Consider the following 24,407-nt stretch of genomic DNA (forward strand, 5'->3'; position numbering starts at 1 on the left):
ATAACCACAACACTTTAAGGTAGAAATCTCATATTGTGTGATCTCAACTGACTGATATATCATGTTTTGTATAGTGTCTTCTGATTTATAATAATTTTATCTTTTCATTATTTTATAATTTTAAGCATGTCCTGTTTTTTTCTTTTTTCTCTCAGATGGCCAAGTGTGATGCTTGTAAACGACAGGGTAAGCTAAGTGAGACCATAAAATGGCGAGGAAACGTCAAACATTTCTGTAATCTATTTTGTGTCTTGGCATTCTGTCATCATCAAATTACAAATGACATTGCTTCACAAAGAAAAGGTAAAATTAAATTTGGCTAATGGGATTTTTATGTCAATGCTAGGATTATAGTATCAGTATACACAATTGTGTAAATAATACAATAAGAACAAAATCTTACTGGATTCAGATAGCTTGAATTTCCTTAAAATTTCCTTTTAAGAATCCTTAAGGATTGCCTTTGAGGGAAATTAATCCTGATACTTTTTGCTCTCATAATCAAACACACCAAGAATAATAAATGTAGAAGCACTAATTTTATAGGAAAATTAGATTTGATTGCTTTTTATTGCATTTATCTGTACATAAATAACTTACACTAAGAGATATATGTTATTCAGTTAATATACTAGAAATAAAAGTAGGAAATTGGGGCAAACAAAGGAAAAGACTATAAATATGTTAATATAGTTGCTGTGTCTGGCCTAAGACTTTATCAAGCGCTTGCTTGTAGCCAAGGAAAAAAGAACAACACAATTATATAAAAAAATAAAAATAGATCACTTCTTCATGGGTAGCCAAGTTCTTCTTGGCTAAGAATAAAATAATTTTGCAAGTAGGACAGCTAATGTGGTCATAATATCCAGATGAATAGGTAGTTATGTAGCATGTTTTTAAAATAGTTCCCTGAAGTAGGACTTCCCTGACTTAGATTAAAAACATTTGGTATTATGTTCTCTGATCAAAGCCTGGAGTGCTGTTGAATTGACAGAATCCATGTGCTTTGACTCCTTACAGTGTGGCTCTTGTCTACCTTTGTAGTCTTATTAGTCATCACCTTAATCCAGATATGCCTTGTGCTAATCTTTTGTGTTATAGCATCCATTCCCTGAGATTAGTCAGGTGGGTGGTAGAATTTTCATCCTATGATGTGGGTTAACAAAACCAGTGTTTTTAATATGGATGGACAGCTACATCACCAACTTATTTATAAAAATTGTCATGTTAAATTTTTATTTGAAGCAACATAGATGTAGAAGTTTTAATACTTTCTTCTTTTTAAAAAAAAAATATTTTATTGATTTTGTACAGAGAGGAAGGGAGAGAGATAGTTAGAAACATCGATGAGAGTCATTGATCAGCTGCCTCTTGCACACCCCCCCACTAGGGATGTGCCCGCAACCAAGGTACATGCCCTTGACCATAATCGAATCCAGGACCCTTCAGTCCCCAAACTGACGCTCTATCCATTGAGCCAAACCGGTTTCGGCAGGAGTTTTAATACTTTCTAATAGAAAAGCCCAGCTAACCCTGAAGCAAATACCTATATTTTAAAATCTCTTAAAAAAGTTCAATATAGTGTTGTTTTATGTATCTTTGAGTTATGTCAGGCAGAAAATAGTGCAAAGTAAAAAAAATTTAAATTCCCACTGTTAAATATAATTTGAAGCTTATAATTTTAGAGAATCAGCCTTTCTTTAAGTCCTAATGAACACTAATCTGACCAGAATCACCCAACCCAACATTATACAGAGTTAGATATTTGCATTGCATCTTGAAAATTAAGTTGTTAAACAGAGTTTTTGTGTGTTTTGTTTATACGAGGTCTTACCTTTTTGTTTTAATCAGTAAATATTGGTAAGGCACCAACTACTTCAATGGCTTTCCCTTCTGCAAGGAGAAATCCAACACCAGTTATAACCAATGTGGTGTCATTAGCAAAAGTATCTCCTGCCCAGCCCACACGGAACACTAACAGTGTTTTAAAAGGTATGATGTAAAAGCATTTGTTCAAACTGTGGGAATCATTGTTGTCTAGTGTGCATAGCTCTCATTGGTAATATTTACATTTATATGAGGAAACAAACTCCTCTGTCTTGGAGTGAAGAGGGTAGCAAGCAGGGTGGAATGGATAGGGAAGAAAGTGGGCATGCATAGTTTATTTTTTTAATAACCCAAATTATTATTATTATTATTTTATTGATTTCAGAGAGGAAGGGAGAGGGAGAGTAAGATGAGAGAGAATCATTAATTGGCTGCCTCCTGCATGCCCCCAACTGGGGATTGAGCCTGCAACTGGGCATCCAGTTCAATTCCTTGACTGGAATTGAACTTGGGACCCTTCAGTCTGGAGGCTGATGCTCTATCCATTGAACCAAACCAGCTAGGGCAATAACCCAAATTATTTTAATATAGCTGCCTTTACCCAAAGAGATTCTAATACAATAGGTGGGATTGTGGCCCAGGAATCCTCACCTTAAACAAGGACCCTAGGTGATACTGAGGCCAAGTTTTCTTGGTCTGTTTCTGAGAATTTAAAAAAATATATATATATTTTATTTTGATAGAGAATCATCGATCAGCTGCCTCTTACACATCCCCTACTGGGGACGTGCCCGCAACCCAGGTACATGCCCTTGACCGGAATTGAACCTGGGACCTTTCAGTCCGCAGGCCGACGCTCTATCCACTGAGCCAAACCGGTTTCGGCTGTTTTTGAGAAATTTTGATATAGACTCTAGAGATCATCTTAGTGAGAGGAAATTAACTTCTTGGTTTTAGTGTTTACATTTGTATATTCTGGGGATAATAAAGCATGTTTTCATTTTATAACAGGTGCAGTTACTAAAGAGACAGCAAAGATCATTGAAGACGTAAGTTTTGTTGTTAGTATTTGCCTGATAATGCCACTTTGTTTTCATTTTGGATATAACTTTATAATATATATCTGAGTACATTTCTTTTTTAAAAAATTATATATTTTATTGATTTTTTACAGAGAGAAAGGGAGAGGGATAGAGAGTTAGAAACATCGATGAGAGAGAAAGATCAATCAGCTGCCTCCTGCACACCCCCCATTGGGAATGTGCCCACAACCAAGGTACATGCCCTTGATTGGAATTGAACCTGGGACCCTTCAGTCCGCAGGCTTACGCTCTATCCATTGAGCCAAACCAGTTTCGGCTTGAGTACATTTCTATTTGCAGGTTAATCTTTAAAAAATTAGAGTAATATATTGTGCATTAACTTTTGATTTCAAATCTTAAAATTACATTATTAATGAGAATGCATTCCTAATTTATTTTTATTATTTGTGTATGGCTCTTTAATTTCTTTAGATACTTGTTAACTTCATCTAGTTGCTTATTTTTCTCTTTTGCTACATTCAAGTAATTTTCTTTTAGACGAGAAAGTCTCTTGAAAAAGTTGAGTATTATGTCATTTTATGTATCTTTGAATAATGTCAGAAAATAGTATAAAGTAAAAAATATTTAAATTCCCACTCTCAAATTTGAAATATTGTAAAACTTCCCAAAATTAAAACAGTTTTTGAAGAAATGCATAATTGCAGTTGGCAAGTTGAAAGGATTTTAGACAATGTAATTGTTGTCCTGTATCAGCATCACTTTAGCAGGAAAACAAAATTCCCATCATTCTTTATCAATATCACATGAACCTTAGACCTTAGGTTAATGTATTGGTGACTCTTGTGCTACTCTCTTAACATTTGCTCTTGATATAGTAAAAACATTTTTTATATCAAATAGCAATGTCATTTAGATGCATTATGTGGGGCTACTGCTAAAAATTTTGCCCAGAATTTAATAAATTTGGAACAGAAGTTAAATGTGACAAAATTGTGTGAAGAAGGCCAGACTACTGTTGTGATATCTCATTCTAATAACTTAGGAGAGTGCACCCTGCAGAATAATAGAGATAATGCTCAAGAAAATAAAGCATCATTAAAGCAGGTGCCCCCTTTAGTTCACAATCTAGGCAAGGATAATGGAGTAAGTGGATAAATTTCTGGCAACATGACTATAAGATAAGGGCTGACAAAAGCGCTCCAAAGGCCAGGCTATCATCTGTGCTAAGACATGAAGTATTTTGATGATTTGAAAGGAGGTGACAGTGAGACAGAAAGGTTTACTATAAGGCTTTCCAATTTTATAGCCTGCCGAGGTGTTAAGAATATAAACATGAGCAGGCAAACTATATCTGCTAACTCCAAAGCTACCAGAACATTTCAGCTTTACTGTAAAGAGGCTTTAACTTGGAAGACAACATGCTTATAAAGAACCTGTGAAAGTGGTAAAGAAGGTAGATTTGTGCAAGGTTGGTGAAGGGGATGTTGAAATTTTGCTTAGGTTGTTCCCCATGAATTAATAGAAGACTTTCTAGAATTAGAAAAAAGTCTCATGGATTTGGATCTCTGATGGAAGGCAGAAACTGTAGAATTGGGTGGGCAGCGAGTGAGCGAGTGACCATGTTTCAGCAATAGTTGCTGTTTTTGAAAAGATGATCCAAATGTGAATTGCTGTTCCAGGGTGGCAAAGGAAAAGATGGACAGCGTGTCTGCATATCAAGAAAACTACAATGAAAGGTGTGGGGGAAGGTAGAAGAAGGTATAGGGGGGATAATCTGGATGGAAGGAGACTTGACGGGGCAGTGAACACACCATACAATATACACGATGTTTTATAGTATGGTACACCTGAAACATATATATATATTTTAACATTTTATTGATTTTTTACAGAGAGGAAGAGAGAGGGATAGAGAGTTAGAAACATCAATGAGAGAGAATCATCAATCAGCTGCCTTTTGCACACCTCTTACTGGGAATGTGCCCGCAACCAAGGTACATGCCTTTGACCGGAATCTAACCCGGGACGTTTCAGTCTGCAGACCGACGCTCTATCCACTGAGCCAAATTGGTTTTGGCTGAAACATATAATTTTATTAACCAGTGTCACACCAATCCTATATAATAAAATCCTAATATGCAAATTGATTGAATAGACTGGTTGCTATGATGTGCACTGACCACCAGGGGGCAGTTGCTCAACGCAAGTGCTGCCCCCTGGTTGTCAGTGCGCTCCCACAGGGAGAGCTCAGCTCAGCCAGAAGCCCATGGCTGCACTGGCTAGTGAGTGCAGCTGCCGTGGTGGGAGCATCTCCCGCCTCTGCTGCAGGCAGGCGGTAAGGAGCGAGGGGTTCCGGACTGCAAGAGCCCTGGACTGTGAGAGGGATGTCTGACTATTGGCTTAGGCCCAATCCCCTGGAAAATACAAACCATATTAGATTTATTTTTTAGTAGAAGTCTTTCAGGGAATCAGACCAGCCTTCACTACAATGTAGAGAGATAGCTCGTCCTACTTTGAAACCTCTTATCTCTGCAATTATTTGTGTTTGGAGATGATAATGATAACTTCTAGTTAATTACTTGCAGGCATGATCTTGCATTAGAACTGTCATTAAGTTAACTTCACAGTTGTATATTATACTAGAGGCCCCATGCATGAAAAGTCATACACTCAGGGGGAGGGAGGGACCTCTCACAGTCCGGGAGTCCTCAGGGCATATCCTACTGATGACTTAGGCTTGCTCCCAGAGTTTTATCTTTTAGCTGTAATTCTGATGTGGTTGTGTATGGCAGCAAGTTCAGATGTTTACCTATGCCGCCATCTTTGTTGGGTTCAATAAAATAAAATTTTAAAATAATCATTGACATAGACCATCTTTGGAAAAATCTATAAGAAATTGGGAAGAGTGGTTGTATTCAAGGTAGGGTCTGGCTAGATGGCAGAGAAGCATAGAAAACTTTTTATGTATACACTGTTATACCCTTTGTATTATTATATAACTCAAAATTATTGCCTATATTATCTATTTTAAAAATTTAAAACACAGTCCTTCCAGACCCTATACAGTTTGGCTTCTGCTTACCTTTCCAAATATACCATTCTCACCCCTGCTTACTTATTCAGCCTTTTTCTTCTTCTTCTTTTTTTAAAAATATATATATTTTATTGATTTTTTACAGAGAAGAAGAGAGAGGGATAGTTAGAAACATTGATGAGAGAGAAACATCGATCAGCTGCCTCTTGCACACCCTCTACTGGGGATGTGCCCACAACCAAGGTACAGGCCCTTGACCGGAATTGAACCTGGGACCTTTCAGTCCGCAGGCCAACACTCTACCCACTGAGCCAAACCAATTTTGGCCAGCCTTGTCCTTCTTGATATTCCTAAAGCAGGCCAAGCTCTTTCCCATTTCGCAGATTTGCACCTAACATCCCTCTGCCTGTAATTTGCTGACCTCAGGCCTTTGCATGGTTTGCTCTTTTGAATATTCAGAAGGTCTCTGCTCAAATGTTTATTCCTTCCTCCACACCATTACTCTCCACTCTCTTATCCTACTTTATTTCTTTCATAGCACTTATCATTCCCTAAAGTTATACATTATATATTTGTCTTACTTGTTTATCTTCTGTGCCTCCCTCTAGAATGTAAATCACATGAGAATAGGACTTCGTATTGTTTTCTGTTGTATCCACTGGGCTTAGAACAGTGGTTGGCTTATATTGAGCATTCAGTAAATATTAACTGATTGAAAAACATGTTTTAAATACATTCTCCCACTCTGTTGCTGATTCTTCAATTTTTTTTTATAAATCCTTACCCGGGGATGTGTTTTCATTGATTTGAAAGAGGAAGGAAGAGGGAGGGAGGGAGGGAGGGAGGGAGGGAGAGAGAGAGAGAGAGAGAGAGAGAGAGAGAGAGAGAGAGAGAGAGAGAGAAAAGAGAGAGAAAGAGAGAGAGAGAGAGAGAGAAAGAGAAAGAGAGAGAGAGAGAGAGAGAGAGATGGGGGAAAGAGAGAGATATTAATTGGTTGCTTTCAGCACACACCCAAACCAGGGATGGAACCTGCATTCTGAGAATGTGCTCTGACCAGGAATTGTACCTGAAACCTTTCAGTATGCAGAAAGACATTTCACCCAGTTGAGCCACAACATCCAGAGTTCAACTTTGTTTTATAAAGATCGTTGTTTGCAAAAAAATTCAAATATGTGAATTTTGCCTTAAAAAAAAAAAAAAAAAAAAATATATATATATATATATATATATGTAATATAATTTAAAAAAATATATAAATATATATTTTTTTTAACTGATTTTTTTATAGAGAGGAAGGGAGAGGGACAGAGAGCCAGAAACATCGATGAGAGAGAAACACCAATCAGCCATCTCCCGCACCCTCCACACTGGGGATGTGCCCGCAACCAAGGTACATGACCCTAACAGGAATCAAACCTTGGACCCTTAAGTCTGCAGGCGGATGCTCCATCCACTTAGCCAAACTGGTTAGAGCTGTTTTTAACTGTTATGTTTTATTTAAGAATACTTGTTTCTTGTTCTGTTCATTTAAAAGTTCTCCAGTTAATATTTTTCATTTTGAGGTTGTTGATTGATATGGAATATATTTTTGCAAATAGTCTGACATCGGCTCTAATTTTTCTAAATAGTTGTCCTAATTAGCAAAGATTGCTTTCATTGTTTTGATTATACTTACTATGGGTAGAGTATTTTCAGTAAATGGAACTAATACTGATTAGAAGAATTAGGAGTTAGTGTATATTTTCCATAGTGACTTCTTTATTACAATCACTCAGAGGAATTATATTTCTCGATATATGCCACCTTTCAGTTGATAGCAATTATTGTTAGTGATGAGATACTAAAAAAAAATCTCTTTGGTTTCTTAATTTGTTTTTAACTAGGGAAATACACAGACAGATGCCATGATACTTCTTTATTCCCAGTCTGCCGGGCTTTTAAAGAACAAAGCATTATTGTGCAAGCCTGCCACACAGACCAAGGCCATCTCTTGCAAACCACATATTCAACACAAGGAATGTCAGACAGGTATGTGTCCTGTGCTTTCCACAAGAGGAAAGTTTGTCCTGTTTTTCTTTTTTTTTAAGGAAAAGAAACTCATTAACAATTATTTATTTTTTTATTTTTAAATAAATCTTTATTGTTCATATTGTTACAAAAGTTCCTCATTTTTTCCCCCTCTACCAGGTTCCCACCCCACCCTCTGCCCTTTCCCCACCCTCCATTGTCCTCATCCATAGGTGCAGTTTATGTTCAGTCCCTTCCTGCACCCCCCACTCCTCTTTTCCCCAAGAATTGTCAGTCCAATCCTCTTCCAAACCTCTGATTCTATTATATTCAACAGTTAATATTGTTCATCAGGTTTTTTAATTCCCTTGGCTTTTAAATTCACTTGTTGATAGTTTCAGATTTTTTGTTCATAATTTTTATCTTTATTTTCTTCCTCTTCATAAATAACCTCCTTCAGCAATTCATATAATTCTGGTTTGGTGGTGATGAACTCATTTAGCTTTTTTTTTTATTTGTGAAGCTCTTTATCTGGCCTTCAATTCTGAGTGATAGCTTTGCTGGGTAGATTATTTTTGGCTGTAGGTTCTTGCTATTCATCACCTTGAATATTTCTTGCCATTCCCATCTGGCCTGCCTGGTTTCTGTTGAGAAATCAGCTGACAATCGTATGGGTGCTCCTTTATATGTAACTACCTGCTTTGCTCTTGCTGCTTTTAATATTCTCTCTTTGTCTTTTGCTCTTGGAATTTTAATTATGATGTGTCTTAGTGTGGTCCTCTTTGGATTCCTTTTGTTTGGGGTTCTGTGCGCTTCCTGGACTTGTAAGTCTATTTCTTTCACCAGGTGGGGGAAGTTTTCTGTCACTATTTCTTTCAATATGTTTTCAGTATCTTGCTCTCTCTCTATTTCTAGGATCCCCATAATTCTGATGTTGGTTCGCTTAAAGTTGTCCCAGAGGTTTCTTACACTATCTTCAATTTTCTGGATTCTCTTGTCTTCTTGCTTCTGCAGAGGAGTGTCCTCTGGGTCTTTGTGATCCAAATCTTTTTCTTGATTCTTGTGATCTTCCATTCTGTTTTTAGGATTCTGTATAATATTTTTTTATTTCAGGCAATGTATTCTTTATTTCTAGTTGATCCCCTTTCATATCCTCATAGGTCTCATTTATTTTCTAGGCCTTTTCTAAGAAACTCTTGAAAAACCTTATAAGCGTGGTTTTGAACTCTATATCCAGTTGCTTTTTGTCCTCCATTTCTTTCGTTTGTGATCTGTTTCCTTGTCTTGGCATTTTCGCTGCTTCCCTGAGCTGGTAGGGTGGCTTTGTGTGTTAAGGTGTCCTATATGGTTCAGTGGGCCAGCCTCCCAGTTATCTGACGTGAACTCTCTTGGTGCACCCCTTTGTGGACTATGTGTACAGCCTTTTGTAGTTAAGTCTTGATTGTTGTTAGTATCACTGGGAGGAACTGACCTCCAGGCCAATTGGCTGTGAGGATCAGCTGTGTCTATGCCGGGAGATAGCCTTATTCAAAAGCCTCTGTGCTCAGCTTGGATGGAGCGGAGTTTCAGGGTGGAGCCTACAGCCTTTGGCTTCCTGTCAGCCCCACCCTATGAGGTTCCTGAGTCTCAGTGTTCCTCAGTGTCCTTTGGTACTCGCTGCAAGCACTTCTGAGAGAAAGGTGCCCTCGAGTTTCGCTCACTACCAGACAGTCTAGTCTCTCCCCCAATGAGCCCGGAACTAGGGTTCAGTGCAGTTGGAAGTGGTGTTCAGAGCAGTCTGGAGCTTTTGTCTCCTTCCCGCTAGGGCAATCCAGCGGCACAGTCAACAGTCAGTCCTCTGCTCGAAATGTGCACGACTCCAGGGCTCTGCCTTTTGCCACTCCCCTGAGTTTCCGCCTTACAGCCCAGATTCCCTCCGTATGAGCTTGGGTCCCCAGGGTCTGGTCTAGAACTGGGGTCCAGTGCAGTTGGAACTGGGGCTCAGCACAGTCCAGAGCTTTTGTCTCCTTCCCTCTAGGGCACATGTGTCAAACACAAGGCCCGCGGGCCAAATCCGTCCCGCCAGGCCTTGCAATGTGGCCCGCACCGCGCTGTCATCACTGCACTCCGCTGCGTTTCCATCACAATGACAGTTTATGACTGTTCAGTAAACCATTCGGCCCGCGATTTAGGCTGGATTTTAGATTTTGGCCCCTTCTCTGATTGAGTTCGACACCCCTACTCTAGGGCAATCCAGCGGCACAATCAACAGTTCCTCCTCTGTGCGCAATGTGCGCTGCTCCGAGGCTCTGCCTTTTGCCGCTCCCCTGAGTTTTCGCCTTACAGCCTAGAATCCCTTTGTATAAGCCTGGGACCCCAGGGTCTCGCCCAGAACTGGGGTTCAATGAAGTCGGAACTGGGGTTCAGTACCGATCAGAGCTTTTATCTCCTTTCCACTAGGGAATGCCAACAGGCACTCGGCCGCCTCTCCTCTCCGGTTCTGTCCTCTCCCCACGTGTGCACCGTGTCTTCGTACCTTAGGCTTTTACAGCTCCTCTGATTTTCCTTCTGGTTTTCTCTTTCCTTCTAGTTGTAGAATTTCCAGTCAGTCAACTTTCCTGTAGTTCTGGGTAATGTCCACTTTACATTTTAGTTGTATTTTTTGAAATTGTTGTGTGAGACTGCAGTTAGGCTTTTACCTATGCAGCCATCTTGGTTCCATTAAGAATTATTTAAATATGAAAACATTTAATCTTTTGAACATCTAATTTATTTCTCTTATAATTATTGTCATTTACACTAATAACTACTAAATTGAATCCAGATGCACACAAAGCATTATGTGTAGATTAGACAAACATCTGTTTTTCAGATGTATAGATAAGCTATCACAATTACTAAATACAAAATTTTTAAAAGCATTAGTGATTTAATCTCTTAGTTCTTTTTTTTTTAAACACTATACGTTGATTTGTCAGCTACTAAAGGTGTGACTGTATGTCTGAGGTATTGTTGATAAAGAAAATTATTTGAATTCATACTTGAAAAGGTTGTAAACTGTTGCTCCAATCCATGTTATATCTTTTAACCCCACCTACCCTTATATTTTCAGTTTTATAGCCCTGCTCAAAGCATTTTTTAATTAAAAATTTTTTTTGTATTTTATTTTATTTTATTTTGTTTTGTATTATAGACTTTTTTTTTGCCATCCTTCACCTGAGAATATTTTTTCCATTGATTTTTTGAGTGGGAAGGAGGGAGAGAGGGAAAGAGAAACATTGATGTGATAGAGACACAGTGATTGGTTACCTGCCTCCTACTCATACCCCAGTGCGCCAGGAATTGAGCCCCTGACTGGGGCCAATGCTCTAACCAATGAGAAATACCAGTCAGGGCAAAAGCTATCAGTTTTTTTTTTTTTAAATTTATTTATTGATTAAGGTTTTACATATTTGTCCTCATTCTCCCATTACCTTCCCAATATTTTTTTTTTTTAACGTATGTTGCAGAATTGCCCTTCGAAAAGCACATCAATTTACGCTCCAACTTTCAGTGTTTTGAGAGCATTAATTTCTCTGCACCTTACTAACATAGAGTATTAAAACTACTCTCCCCCCAACTTTAATTTGGAAAAAATTCAGGAAGATTGAAAATATAGCACAATAAACACCAATATACTCTTCATCTAGATTTACCAAATGTTAAGTTTTTGAAACATTTCTTTTCTCTCCCCCGCCCCCCCGAGTTTTTAAAAAGTGAAGTAATTTATTCTTTTTTTTTTTTAAATATATTTTATTGATTTTTTACAGAGAGGAAGAGAGAGAGACAGAGTTAGAAACATCGATGAGAGAGAGTCACCGATCAGCTGCCTCCTGCACACCACCTACTGGGGATGTGCCCACAACCAAGGCACATGCCCCTGATCGGAATCGAACCTGGGATCTTTCAGTTCGCAGACTGACGCTCTATCCATTGAGCCAAACCAGTTCGGCAGTAATTTATTCTTAATATGATGTATTCTGTGGACTTCAACCCTGATTCCAGTTATCTATTGAATAGATAGAATTTCTTGTTCATGTACCACAGCTTACAGTTTCACTTTAGTCAGTGACCAAGCTTTGGACAAAGGAGAAATTCTGTTTTCAATGGCATCATAGAAGTATTATGTTTTGTGTTTAAGCTTTAGTATATTCCTTTGATAAGTAGTAAAAAAAAAAAGTATAAACTTTAATATGTATGAGGAAAACATCAATAACATAGCTTATTCTTGAATATAACAGAAATTCAAATATTTCATTCAGATTTACCTATGCCTAATGGGAAGAATGATGTGGAACTTGATTCTCCACCTGCAAAGAAAAAAAAAATAGATATTTTTCAGACTTACGATGTAGAATATTTAAAAATTGGTTTTATTATCTATCCTGGATCAAAAGAAAGTTCACCACGGCCTCAGTGTGTCATTTGTGGAGAAATCTTACCTGCTGAACACATGAAGCCAGCAAATCTTTCTCATCACTTAAAGACAAAACATTCAGAATTGGAAAACAAACCAGTAGGTTTTTTTGAACAAAAATCTCTTGAAATGGAATATCAGAATAGTTCTTTTAAAAAGTGTTTATTAGTTGAAAAGTCACTCGTGAAAGCTTCTTATTTAATTGCTTTCCAAATTGCTGCCAGCAAGAAGCCATTCTCCATTGCTGAAGAGTTAATTAAACCATACTTAGTAGAAATGTGTTCAGAAGTTTGGGGTTCAAGTGCTGGAGACAAAATGAAAACTATTCCTCTTTCTAATAATATGATCGGACACAGGATTGATGAACTGTCTGCAGATGTTGAAGAACAGCTGATTCAAAAAGTCAGAGAGTCAAAGTGGTTTGCCCTTCAGATAGATGAGTCTTCAGAAATCTCAAATACCACCCTTCTTTTGTGCTATATTCGTTTCATTGATAATGATTGTAGTGATATAAAAGAAGAATTATTATGTTGTATTGAAATGCCTTCTAAAATAACTGGTGTTGAACTATTTGAACTAATAAATAAATATATTCAGAGTAAATCTCTGAATTGGAAATATTGTGTTGGTCTCTGTACAGATGGAGCTGCAAGCATGACTGGCAGGTATTCTGGTTTAAAGGAAAAAATTCACGAAGTTGCCATGAATACACTGGCATTTACACATTGTTTTATTCACCGTGAACATTTAGCAGCAGAAAAATTGTCTCCATGCTTACATAAAATTCTTTTGCAGTCAGCACAAATTTTAAGTTTTATAAAGAGCAATGCCTTGAATTCACGGATGTTAACAATTTTGTGTGAAGAGATGGGTTCTGACTATGTGAATTTACCACTTCCTGCTGAAATACGATGGATATCAAGAGGGAAAATTTTAACAAGACTATTTGAATTACGACATGAAATTGAAATTTTTTTAAATCAGCAGCATTCCTATTTGGCCAAGTATTTTCTTGATGAGGAATGGGTGGCAAGGCTGGCCTATTTATCAGATATTTTTTCACTTATAAATGAACTAAATTTAAGCCTCCAAGGAAGTATGACTACACTCTTTAATTTGTATAATAAAATGGACGTACTTAAAGAAAAGTTAAAAATGTGGCTGAAGCGCATACAAGAGAATGATTATGACATGTTTCCTTCATTTTCCGAATTCTCCAACTCATCCAGCTTAAATATGAGAAGCCTTTCAAGCACTGTTTTTGAGCACCTGGAAGGACTTTATCAAACGTTCAGTGACTGTTATCCACCAGAAGAAGACTTGCGCCTAGGCAATTTGTGGATAATTAATCCTTTCATGTATCATCGAAACAGTAATCTCCAGGACTTGGAAGAAGAAAAACTAGCACAGTTATCTTCAGATTTAGAATTAAAATCAGTATTTAAATCAATGTCTGTAACTCAGTTTTGGATAAAAGCAAAGACAGGTTACCCAGAACTCCATGAAAGGGCAATGAAATTTTTATTGCCTTTTTCAAATACTTACTTATGTGATGCTACCTTTTCAGCTTTGACTGAGTCAAAACAAAGAAATCTGTTGGTTTCTGGTCCTGCCCTAAGACTTGCAGTCACATCGTTAATTCCAAGGATAGAAAAATTAGTAAAGGAGAAAGAATAGTAAATGTGTATATTGCTTATCAAATTCTATAACTTTGTGTTAATTTTTGTATGGGATAAGTATCCTAAAATATAATTTCCTAATGTGCTTATGTGTTTTCAATGATTAAATGTTTGAATAATTTTACTTTTTGTTGAGGAATTTAATCATTACACATTTATACATAATTGTATATCATTTTATTGACTGATCAAATAATTGGAATTAATGACAAAGATGTAGGCAGTGAAAGGTCCAATTTATAATGTAATAAATAGCACACCTGGATGTTGAAATTGCTTGGCATTTAGAAGCACGTGGGATGTGTTTGTCTTCAGCCAGCCTGCCTCCTACTATAGCAGGTTGTGGTAGGTAGAAAAAAAAGATCCAAGCAGCTTAATGAACAGGAAATGAAAGCAGCAGAATTTCAGACCCCTGTAGGGGGAGGGCCTATCTGACTAGGGTTTGGCAAACTTTTTTCATAAAGGGCCAGATAATGATTTTTTTGTTCGTTTTGTTAATCCTCACCTAAGGATATTTTTTTCATTGCTTTTCAGAGAGAGTGGAAAGGAGGGAGGGAGAAATGGGGAAAAAGAGAGAAGCATTGATGTGAGAGAGATACAGATTAGTTGCCTCCCACACTCAGCCGTTCGAGGGTTCAGCCGGTAACTATGATGTGTACTGACCACCAGGGGCAGACGCTCAGCACATAGGCATGGAAACATGGAACAGACTGAATCTCACAGGGAAGGAGGGAACGGGGAGGGCGAGAAGAGATTAACCAAAGATCTTATTAGAGGCCTGTGCATGGATTCATGCATTGGTGGGGGTCTCTCAGCGTGGTCTGTGGGGACCTGGCTGAAACTGGACCCCTGAGGGGTCCTGGATTGTGAGAGGGCGCAGGCCAGGCCAAGGGACCCCACCAGTGCATAGCACCCGGCCTCTAGTGTAAACAAATAAACTGTTAGTTGGTGGGAGGAGGGAGTAAAAAATACACCCCATTCAACTGACCGAATTTGGCCCAGTTTGCCCATCCAGGTCTAGACATATTTCCAGGTAAAAGTCAGATGTGCCAGGAGTGGCCTGTAGAGATTTGTTTTGTGAAAACCTCTCTCACAGCCGTAAGTATGAATAGCGAACTGCATCAGATGTTAGACTTTGGTCCTTGAGTTCGACTAAGAAAATAATTCAGAGCTAGGGAATTTGAGTACAAGTGCAAGTTTGCTGAGAAAGTCACAGAGTAGAAGTGAGCTGTGGAAGAAGTGAGCCGACCAGCTGCGTGGTGCCTGGAAGTAAGTTATGGAGGCAAAACAAGGGCCCTTGGAGCATAGGAAAAAGACAGACAAAAGACGCCTGGAGGATGAAGGGGGGGAAGGGGTGTGTGTGTGTGACAGAGAGATGGGGGGAGGGGAGAAAGGCTAGAGAAGACAGAATAGGAGTATGAGCACCATCATGTGCTGGGCTTTCCTCCTTTTTTTAAAATACATTTTATTGATTTTTTACAGAGAAGAAGGGAGAGAAATAGAGAGCTAGAAACGTCGATGAGAGAGAAACATCGATCAGCTCTCTTGTACACCCTCTAATGGGGATGTGCCCGCAACCAAGGTACATGCCCTTGACTGGAATCAAACCCAGGACCTTTCAGTCCGACGCTCTACCACTGAGCCAAACGGGTTTCGGCTTGGCTTTCCTCATAATGGCTTTTATCTCTTGGCCTCTGGAGGATCTCTAGCGTATTCATAGATTTTCCTGGTGTGGCTCCTCAGGGTTGCGGTCTCCACTGATGGATTGGGGCCAACGCAGGGAGAGGATCATTAGTCATTGCAGCTGGTCCTGATGTCCGCTATGGTGTTGCCTGCCTGGCCTTGCTGCTCTTCTGGGCCTGGAGCTGAAACACAACTGAGGCCTAGATGTTATTTATTGTAGTTTGACCAAAACTCTGTCTCTGTGGTCAACACACCTGAGGCTTTGTTCATATTTTATGTGGTTCAGAGCCTCATCGTTCGGAGGCCTTAATGCTTAAGGGAGTGGTCATGCAAGGGAGTCAAATGAGGCTATTGTCCGGATCCCCGCACCCCCCCCCTCCCACCTTGTTCTCCAAGGAGATGTACCATGGGATTAGTGACATGTCAGGGGAGAGTTCGAACTGCACGCCAGTGATATGAAAGGTCAGGGGTCTAAACCGCATGACCCGAGATACGGGAGGGGAGGTGAGGTCACCCTGGGAGTGAGTTCCCAGGTCAGTCCGTTGCTAGGCACCTAGGGCTTTCCACCCTGGTGACCTGTACCTGGCCCGTTTCTGCTCTGCTCCTGCCTAACTGCCCAGAGTATCACAAGGATCTGAATTTTCAAACACCTTTTTTTACATTTTGATTTCAGCTGAGAGAAATTAGAAGCTATGTTTCAGGCAAAGATACAAAAGAGCAATTCATTTTATAATGACTCCTTACTGATTTATTATTAATAATTTCATAAATTACTTCGCAAATAACTTTTTGAGCTCATACATGTGCCAGGCATTGTGCTGAGCCTATCACAGACTCCGGGGGACTGATGCAGCACTATTTCTACTTCCAGAAGCAGATACTGCGGCGCGCCCGGGATAGGTGACAGCTCAGATCTCTAAAGGCAGGAATGAGGCCCTGGTCTTCTGCATCCCGACTAACTGTGCTCTCCTGCAAGCCACTTCCAGATCCACTGTTTACCTCCACTCTGTTCGGGTTGACTGGGAGACACATTTCCCCTAAATTCAATCGGGCTCCTAGAGTCAGTCAGGAGCAAGCGGGCTTGAGACGAAAGGCCAGGTCCATCGGCCCTACCGGCCCCCACTCCCCCGCCCCCAACCCAGTCCCGGGACAAAAGAGAGTGGCAGCCCTCCTGGAAGAGGAGGGAAGGGAAGCCCTAGCGCGTCCTCCAGCCGCCGGGGCGGGAGGAAGTGGATCGGAGGCCGGGGCGGGTTTGGGGCCGGGCCGGACTGGGCGCGTGAGCCCGCCCTCGGAGGACCTGCCGGCCATGGCGCTGCTGGTGGCCGCGCTGCGGGTCCTGCTGGGCGGCTTCTTCGCGCTCACGGGGGCGGCCAAGCTCTCGGAGCAGATATCGGCTTCTGCGGCGCAGCAGATGGTGAGCGGCGCGGCGTGGGCAGCGGGCGGGTGGGCCCAGCGGTTACCCCGGTGCCCGGTGCGCCCCGCCCCCGCCCGCCCGCCCGCCCCCGGCCCCGCCGCCCGCCTGCCTTCGGGCCAGAGGGCGCTAGAGCCAGGGGAAGAGCGTCCGAACGTTGGCGGGGACGTTGATGCCCCGCGGGGAGTGTCCTTAGACGGGAGGGTCGGGAAGGCCCCTTCCAGAGGAGCATGGGTGGCCCCAGCGAATCCGGACCCCCGGGGAGGAAGATGGGGTGGAAAAGAAACACAGCTTCTGAGTTCTTGGGAGCTTCGTGAGGCAGGGTTTATTAATCCCCATTTGGCAGGGTAGGAAACCCGCCCTGAAGGTGAAGTGTAAAGGTTTCTCTCCCTCCCCCCCCCCTCTCAAACACACACACACACACACACACACACACACACACACATATATATATATATATATATATATATATATATATATATATATATATATATATATATATATATATATTTTTACAGAGAGAAAGGGATAGGGATAGTTAGAAACATCAATCAGCTGCCTCCTGCACACCTCCTGGGGATGTGCCCGCAACCAAGGTACACGCCCTTGACCGGAATTGAACCTGGGACCCTTCAGTCCACAGGCCAACGCTCTATCCCCTGAGCCAAATCGGTTAGGCCAAAGGTTACACTCTCTTAACTTAGAATCCAGAGAGCCCTTTTCTGGAGGATGGACCCTGGGAGGGAGGCCTAGAAGTCGCCTTTAGGCCTGCTGTCTAGTTCTCTACTGGGGAAGCTTTCATGTTCTCATGCTCACCAATCCCCCAAGCCTGTGTGTGTGTGTGTGTGTGGCATTCTCAAGGCCGTGGCACTAGACGAAAAGGCCCAAGCCTTGCTTCTTCTCCCTCATATTAAAGTTTATTCCCCAGTAGTGAGCGGGACTCATTAGGGAGGTAGAGAAATCAGAATTAAAGAAGGGGGAGAGGAGAAAGGACCCAGCCGGCTGCCTCCATGGATGGAAATGGAGAGAGCAGCACATGGCGGGTCTGAGGAGTGTTTTTGAGGGGAGGAACAGGAAAGGGTTGGGCCCAGGGCTGAACAGGAAGGGGTAGGCTCCCGGGCACTTTGGCACACGCTGATTGGTGGTTCAATGTCTTGGGGATGTCTCTGTGGCAGATGCCAGTAATGTCATAACTCCGACCACCAGTTGGGGGAGGCTTGGAGACCCTGGGAGCTTTCTCTCCCAAAACTGGGTTTCCCCCCTTCTTTCCTGCCTTAAGGTGGTGAGTTTGGGCAGGTTCATTCCTAGAGCCAGACAGCGTAGGGCCTCCTTGCATCACTGAGCAGGAAAAGGCAGCCAGCCTGAGGATCAGGATGAAGTCATGTGGCCCCGCACGGAGCCTGATTCAGCAAGATGAGTCGCTCTGAGCCCCTTCGACTCCCCTTGTGTCTATTGCAGTGGGATCCAGGCACCAGCACACGACGTAGAAAGTGGAATCTGTTTAATGAGCAACCATCTGCCCTTCCATCCTCTCTCCCAACTCCCAATCGTCGCTGCACAGGACCTGAAGAGAAGCCAGGCCAGGCATAAAGAGACGTGGTGGCATTCCCAAGGCCTTGGCACTAGAGGAGAAGGCTCAAGCCTTGCTTCCTCTTCCTTTAATTTTTTGGGAAGGGCAGAGTCTAGCGAGAGACTCAGTCCATCTCGGCATCACCATCCAGCCCTTCTCCCTGGAGCATGAAGCCCGTTTACTGATTGCAGAGCTCAGGCCCCCCAGGGAGGCTCTCTCCTTCCCAGCTGGCCTCAGCCCTGGACCTGGTCTAGGGTAGGGGTAGTTGACGTAGGCACCAGATGCCCTGTCCTGTGGCTAGGAAGGGGATCCTTGGTGAGTGGCTGACAGGCCTTCCCTGCCACCCCTAGAAAGCCCTGTTCGAGCAGTTCGCCGAGGTGTTCCCGCTGAAGGTGTTCGGCTACCAGCCAGATCCCATAAGCTACCAGGTGACGGTGGGCTGGCTGGAGCTGCTGGCTGGGTTGCTGCTGGCCCTGGGCCCACCGAAGCTGCAGGAGATCAGTAACTTCCTCTTGATCGTGCTCATGATGGGTAAGGGGCGTCCCCCTGGGCAGGGGAAGGAGGGATTCCTGGGGAGGATGATGGGAAGGAGTGGCTGTTCCTCTGTTCCCCGTTACTATCGTTACTATTGCCTCTCCCCCCTTTTTTTCTCTGGAACCAGGAGCACGTCCTGTTGTATTACAGTTTCCATGGTCTTCAGACTAGGGCAGGCGCTTCTCAAACTTAATCTACTGAAACACTATGTCAACTAGACCTTCTACCTCATCATTTCTGTTGGCTGTGTGATATTCCATCACAAGGATGTATTATAATGTAATCTAAAACCCCTCTGAGGTGAGAGGATAGAGTAGCAGTTGCCACTTGACCCATGTGTCTAGAAGTTGGGAACCAAGAAGCTGAGCCCCCTGAACAGAAAGGCAGAGAATTTGCCTGGGACTAGAAGTCCTGGAGGGACCCCCTCATAGCAGCTCTGCTCACAGGAACTGCTGATGTACAAAGACAGCTGCTGCTTCTATACCGACCCCCCCCCCCCCCCCCCCCCCGGGTCTTGTGTCACCATCGCTGCCACCACTACCATCCGGCCCCCGGGCTTGCTTTCCATCGCGGGAGCTTCCCTCATTTTCAGATCTTTCTTTCACTTTCTCCACCAACCCCTGGGCCTCCTTCCCTCCAGTAGGATTAGGAAAGGAGTTGGAGCAGGGAGAATTTGTTCCCAAATGCCTATCTAGCCACCTTCCTGCCCTTTTTGGCTGGATTGTTTCTGTTTCTTTCTTGCTCTCGGAAAGGGGTTCCATTGATTCAAAAGCTTCTGATTCCCGGTCCTGCTTTTTCTGGAAGGCCCTGGAGACAAGCACACCTAGTTTAGGATGTGTGCCCGGGGCGGGGGGGTGCTTATGGGGAGGACTTGAGCTGGGCAGCCTAGGCTGGAGAGTCCTGAGCTTCTGGATCTCTTGGGTGCCCAGGGAGCCTCAGAGACCTGACTTTCCATTCCAGGGTCCATCTTCACGTTGGTGTCTCTGAAGGAGTCACTGAACACCTGCATCCCGGCTGTCGTCTGCCTGGCTCTCCTGGTACTGCTGGATATCTGCCAGTTCTTAGTCAGAACCGAGAAGGTGGACAGTCCCACAAGGAAGAAGATGCCAAGTTTAGCCAAGGGATCCTGAGAGTAGGGCACCTCTTACCTCTCGGTGCCATGTCACTGTCACAGAGGGACACGGAGTCAACCCCCTTGTTACCAATACAATACGTCCAGGATCAGAGTATGGCCACCGTTGAAGTAGATGTCTTGTCTACCGGGGCCAACTTTCTCTCTGGGACATTGGCTGCTCTTTTTGATATTTCCTAGCATTCCTCTTGTCATGTGAAAATAAGCAGAAAAGAAATTTAGCCCAACATGTTAATGCCCCAAAATAACTATTTTCTATTCCATTGTTTAACTGTACTTTTCTATGCTTCTATACAGATTTTAAAAGAATGAGCATGAGACCATATATACTATTTTATTACTGGCTTTTTATTTATTTCTTATAATTTTTTCATATATTTTATTGATTTTTTTTCAGAGAGGAACAGAGAGTTAGAAACATCAATGAGAGAGAAACATAGATCAGCTGCCTCCTACACATCCCCCACCGGGGATGTGCCCACAACCAATGTACATGCCCTTGGCTGGAATTGAACCTGGGACCTCTCAGTCCACAGGTCGACGCTCCATCTACTGAGCCAAACCAGCTTTGGCTATTACTGGCTTTTTAAAGCTAATACACCATGCCTGTTTTACCTTGTTGTTAGTGGCTGGGTGGTGTGCCACGGTAAGGTTGTGCTGTGATGTATTTACTCAGGCCCCCACGCAGGAACACGTGGATTGTTCCCAATTTTTTGCTATTGAAAACCTCAGTGAATCACCTTTGCATACCTGTTTTCTTTCCCTGGAGGTGTCAGTGCTGGTTCAACAGGCATGCACGTTTGTAAGGCTTTTGTCACTTACACCCTGAGCGTGGCAGAGTACAAGTGCCTGCTTCTGCGTGTGCCCTTCCGAGCCTCACGAAGCTTTCCCTTCTCCATTTTTTATCTTGGGCACTTTAGCTCTGCGAAACTAACAAAGGACCTGAAACTGCCAGCCTCTGTGCTGAGGTGGGACACTCAGCGCAGTGCTCCTGGGAACCTGCATGGAGGCAGGGGACAGTCAACTCTGAGGGGTGCTGCCTGCCAAAGCAAGGCCGGAAGCCCGGGGTGAATCCCAAAGGTCCGAAGGAGTCAGAAGGATGTATGTGTGTGTGTGTGTTGCTATGCTCAAGGAAAAGTGACCATGTTAGGGTACCTTCTGTCACATTACCAACCATTTTTACCACACAAACACCCATCCACACACACACACACATTAGTGTACACACACTACATATATAGAGGTCAAAACAATAAGGAAGCTGTCACTCACATAAGAAGTCCAGAGATAGCTTCAATGTAGGCTGCTTTATGATGACATCAAATACTTTTTTTTTTTTTTCAACTTTTCACTCTGCTTTCAATTTATTGGCTACTGCCCTCAGGGATGCATAATAGTGGCAGCAGCTCCAGCGTGGACACTTGCACATGACATCTAAAGGTGAAAGGAAAGAGAAAAGCTCTCCTAGAAGACCCCTAGGTTTTCCCCTCACATCCCATTGTGAGATGTGAGAATTATGTCACATTTTCATTACGAGGCCCAACACTAGCAAGGAGAATGGACTTCCTATGGTGGCATTGAACTAGTTAAGATTTACCACTCTGGCCGGAACCGGTTTGGCTCAGTGGATAGAGCGTTGGCCTGCGGACTGAAAGGTCCTGGGTTCAATTCCGGGCAAGGGCATGTACCTGGTTGCGGGCACATCCCCAGTAGGGGGTGTGCAAGAGGCAGCTGATCGATGATTCTCTCATCGATGTTTCTAACTCTCTATCCCTCTCTCTTCCTCTCTGTGAATAAATCAATAAAATATATTAAAAAAAAAAAAGATTTACCACTCTGGTCAGCAAGGGAGGGGACAGACAATGGTTTCTGCGGCTTACTAGCTTATTTGCAGAATATGTTTAATGGTGGTAAATACTTCTCAGCGTTGCCGTGGGGATTTAGTGGGTTGAAGTGTTTACAGTAGTGCCTGGCACATAATAAGTGTTCAGTAAATGCTATTATTAAACACTGGCTTGTTCCACAGACGAGAGAACGGACTCGGAAAGCTTAAGTGCCCATGTGTCAGATCTGAGACTAGAATTAAGGCCTGATTGACTGCAGAATGCACCATTTCCACTGCGCCAGCTGTCAAAGTCGGAAGTGGGCAGGCAGGGCACTCCCGCTCTCTTCAACGTGAGGGCACACGGGATGATCCGCCCAATGTGATTAAGTCTGCCTTGCTTTCCAGAATTGCCCCTCTGCGTGAACATTTTGAGCCCATGAAAACAGAGCCTGGAGCCCCTAGAATCTGTGGCTCCCAGAATGCCACAGACATTCTCTAGACATTCAAAGTCTCTAGCCAGGACTTTGAGTAAAACCTCTCACTGCTGGCATAGGCTGAGGACTCCTGTTTACCAAGGCTTGACCTGTAAGCTGATTAGTTGCTAAGGGCCCTCACGCGTGGCTGTAGGAAAGGCAGGGCGTAGAGGAGTGGGCTGGCCAGCTGGTGAGGAGGAGCAATTAGGATTGACAGCAGCAGGACTATCTTGAGCTCCAGCTGTGGTTTGGGGGCGCATTTCTTGGAGCTCCTCAGCCCAAGGAGAAGCCAGGCCCCAAGAAATGTGCCCCCAAACCACAGCTGGAGCCTAGGTCAGGCAAGCACAAATGACATTCAGCTGCCAGGGCTTCTTTATGCTTTTCTCTCTTCCTGTGTCCTCTCGTCATGGAATGACACTCTCTTCCCTTGTGGCCCTGGCCACACCCCACGAACCCAGCTCACAGCTGCCACAGATGGGCCCAGCCACTCCAGCTGTTGTGCCCAATCTTCATGTCATGTCCTGGGACGTCTGGGTGGAAGTGGATTCTGTTCTGGCTCAGATCCTTAAAGCCAGGTCTCAAGGGAGAGAGGGAGGGAGGGAGGGAGAGAGAGAGAGGGAGAGAGAGAGGGGGGGGGGAGGAATAGCAAGAGGTAAGAGAGGCCTAATCTACTGGCAAGGGGAGGTTTGGGGTGGGGTGGGGGGGGCACTTGGGGGCTACAGCCATGGTGGACAGAGCTGAGAAAGAGAGAGAGAGAGAGAGCACGCAAGAAAGGAATACTCTCGCTCAGGATCCCACAAAGGATTGGAACCTGAGAGAGTCCAAGCAAGAGGACAGATTTGGTACTGGAGGATCTGAGTTTTGAGACACCCTAGGAGTTTGTCTGTGTGTCCAAAATGGGAGCGGGACATGGGCTTGTGCACTTACCTGCCTTGGGGAGATAGGAGGAACACACCCAGATGTCTGTGTTGTTTTGTTTGCTGGGGGTGCCTGCGTCTCTCGTGCTGTGTGTGCCTGTGTGGGTGTACAGTTCTGTGTGCCGCCTGGAGGGAAGGGAGCTAATGGTTATGAAGTGTCTCCCCAGCGGCAGCCACAGTGCTCAGAGTTTTACTTATGTTTTCTCATAATCCTCCCAGCAGCTCTGTGAGGTAGGTATTTTAATCTCCATTTTACAGCAGAAGAAGACAGGCTCTGTGAAGCTGAGTAATTTGCCCAAGGTCACATGGCAAATAAATGTGTGTATCTTGAATCTGCTTGATTCCAGGGCCTGTGTTGTTTTTGCTTTGCTGTCCAGTGACTTGAGTCAGATCCAGGACTTCTTTGTGGTCAAAAGCGAGGGGGTAGGAAACAGGCTGGAGTACCTGGCACAGAGCTGAAAAGGTACTGTGCAAGGTGCTCCAGGCAAGCCCAGGAGAGGACCTTCACCAAGGCAAGTCCAAGGTCACTATGCATAGGCTTGTCCTCTGGGTCAGTGTATCATAGTCTGGTCCTCCATGTATGCCCTGCTGGTGCCTCCACTGGTGCTTCCCCCACTGGCTTGGGCTCTTCCTGGGTTCTCTATCTGCGAGCCTGATTTCTTCGGAACTTCCAGTTGGCTCAGCCTCGCTTGGGCTGACTGCACATGCCAGTGCCCCCACATATCTGAACCATACTCCCTCTGTGAGGGGCACCTCCACCCGCCCAGTCACCAGGTTGGAAATTTCCAAGCTATCGGGGACATCTGCCTCTTATTTCCCACAGCTTGTCATCAAGCC

At 43.3% G+C, this 24,407-nt stretch overlaps 2 protein-coding genes across 4 annotated transcripts in view; both read left to right on the top strand.

Moving 5' to 3' along the window:
* Positions 1 to 14,149, top strand: part of ZMYM6 (zinc finger MYM-type containing 6) — a 34,894-nt gene extending 20,745 nt beyond the window's left edge. For all 3 annotated transcript variants that reach the window (XM_045584881.1, XM_045584880.1, XM_036444382.2), the window contains 5 exons: positions 156 to 303; positions 1,852 to 1,992; positions 2,839 to 2,876; positions 7,788 to 7,932; positions 12,192 to 14,149. In XM_045584881.1, the coding sequence (XP_045440837.1) occupies positions 156 to 303; positions 1,852 to 1,992; positions 2,839 to 2,876; positions 7,788 to 7,932; positions 12,192 to 14,023 (2,304 nt within the window). In that variant the 3' untranslated portion in view covers positions 14,024 to 14,149. The remainder of the gene's footprint in view (positions 1 to 155; positions 304 to 1,851; positions 1,993 to 2,838; positions 2,877 to 7,787; positions 7,933 to 12,191) is intronic.
* Positions 14,150 to 16,451: 2,302 nt separating this feature from the next.
* TMEM35B (transmembrane protein 35B) lies at positions 16,452 to 20,655 on the top strand. The gene is made up of 3 exons (XM_036444388.2): positions 16,452 to 17,122; positions 19,040 to 19,220; positions 20,184 to 20,655. The coding sequence occupies exons 1-3, from the start codon at positions 16,637 to 16,639 to the stop codon at positions 20,351 to 20,353; spliced, it is 837 nt and encodes a 278-aa protein (XP_036300281.1). The 5' UTR covers positions 16,452 to 16,636; the 3' UTR covers positions 20,354 to 20,655.
* Positions 20,656 to 24,407: the final 3,752 nt, after the last annotated feature.

Source organism: Pipistrellus kuhlii, unplaced genomic scaffold, assembly GCF_014108245.1.
Source record: "Pipistrellus kuhlii isolate mPipKuh1 unplaced genomic scaffold, mPipKuh1.p scaffold_m20_p_2, whole genome shotgun sequence".
NCBI lineage: Eukaryota > Metazoa > Chordata > Mammalia > Chiroptera > Vespertilionidae > Pipistrellus > Pipistrellus kuhlii.

What these genes read in the sequence shown, in the direction of transcription:
- TMEM35B (XM_036444388.2), top strand. Translation starts at nt 16,637, where the DNA reads ATGAGGCCCTGGTCTTCTGCATCCCGACTAACTGTGCTCTCCTGCAAG. An exon ending in CTTCTGCGGCGCAGCAGATG is followed by an intron (nt 17,123 to 19,039) that starts GTGAGCGGCGCG and finishes TGCCACCCCTAG; the next exon opens with AAAGCCCTGTTCGAGCAGTT. An exon ending in CTTGATCGTGCTCATGATGG is followed by an intron (nt 19,221 to 20,183) that starts GTAAGGGGCGTC and finishes TTTCCATTCCAG; the next exon opens with GGTCCATCTTCACGTTGGTG.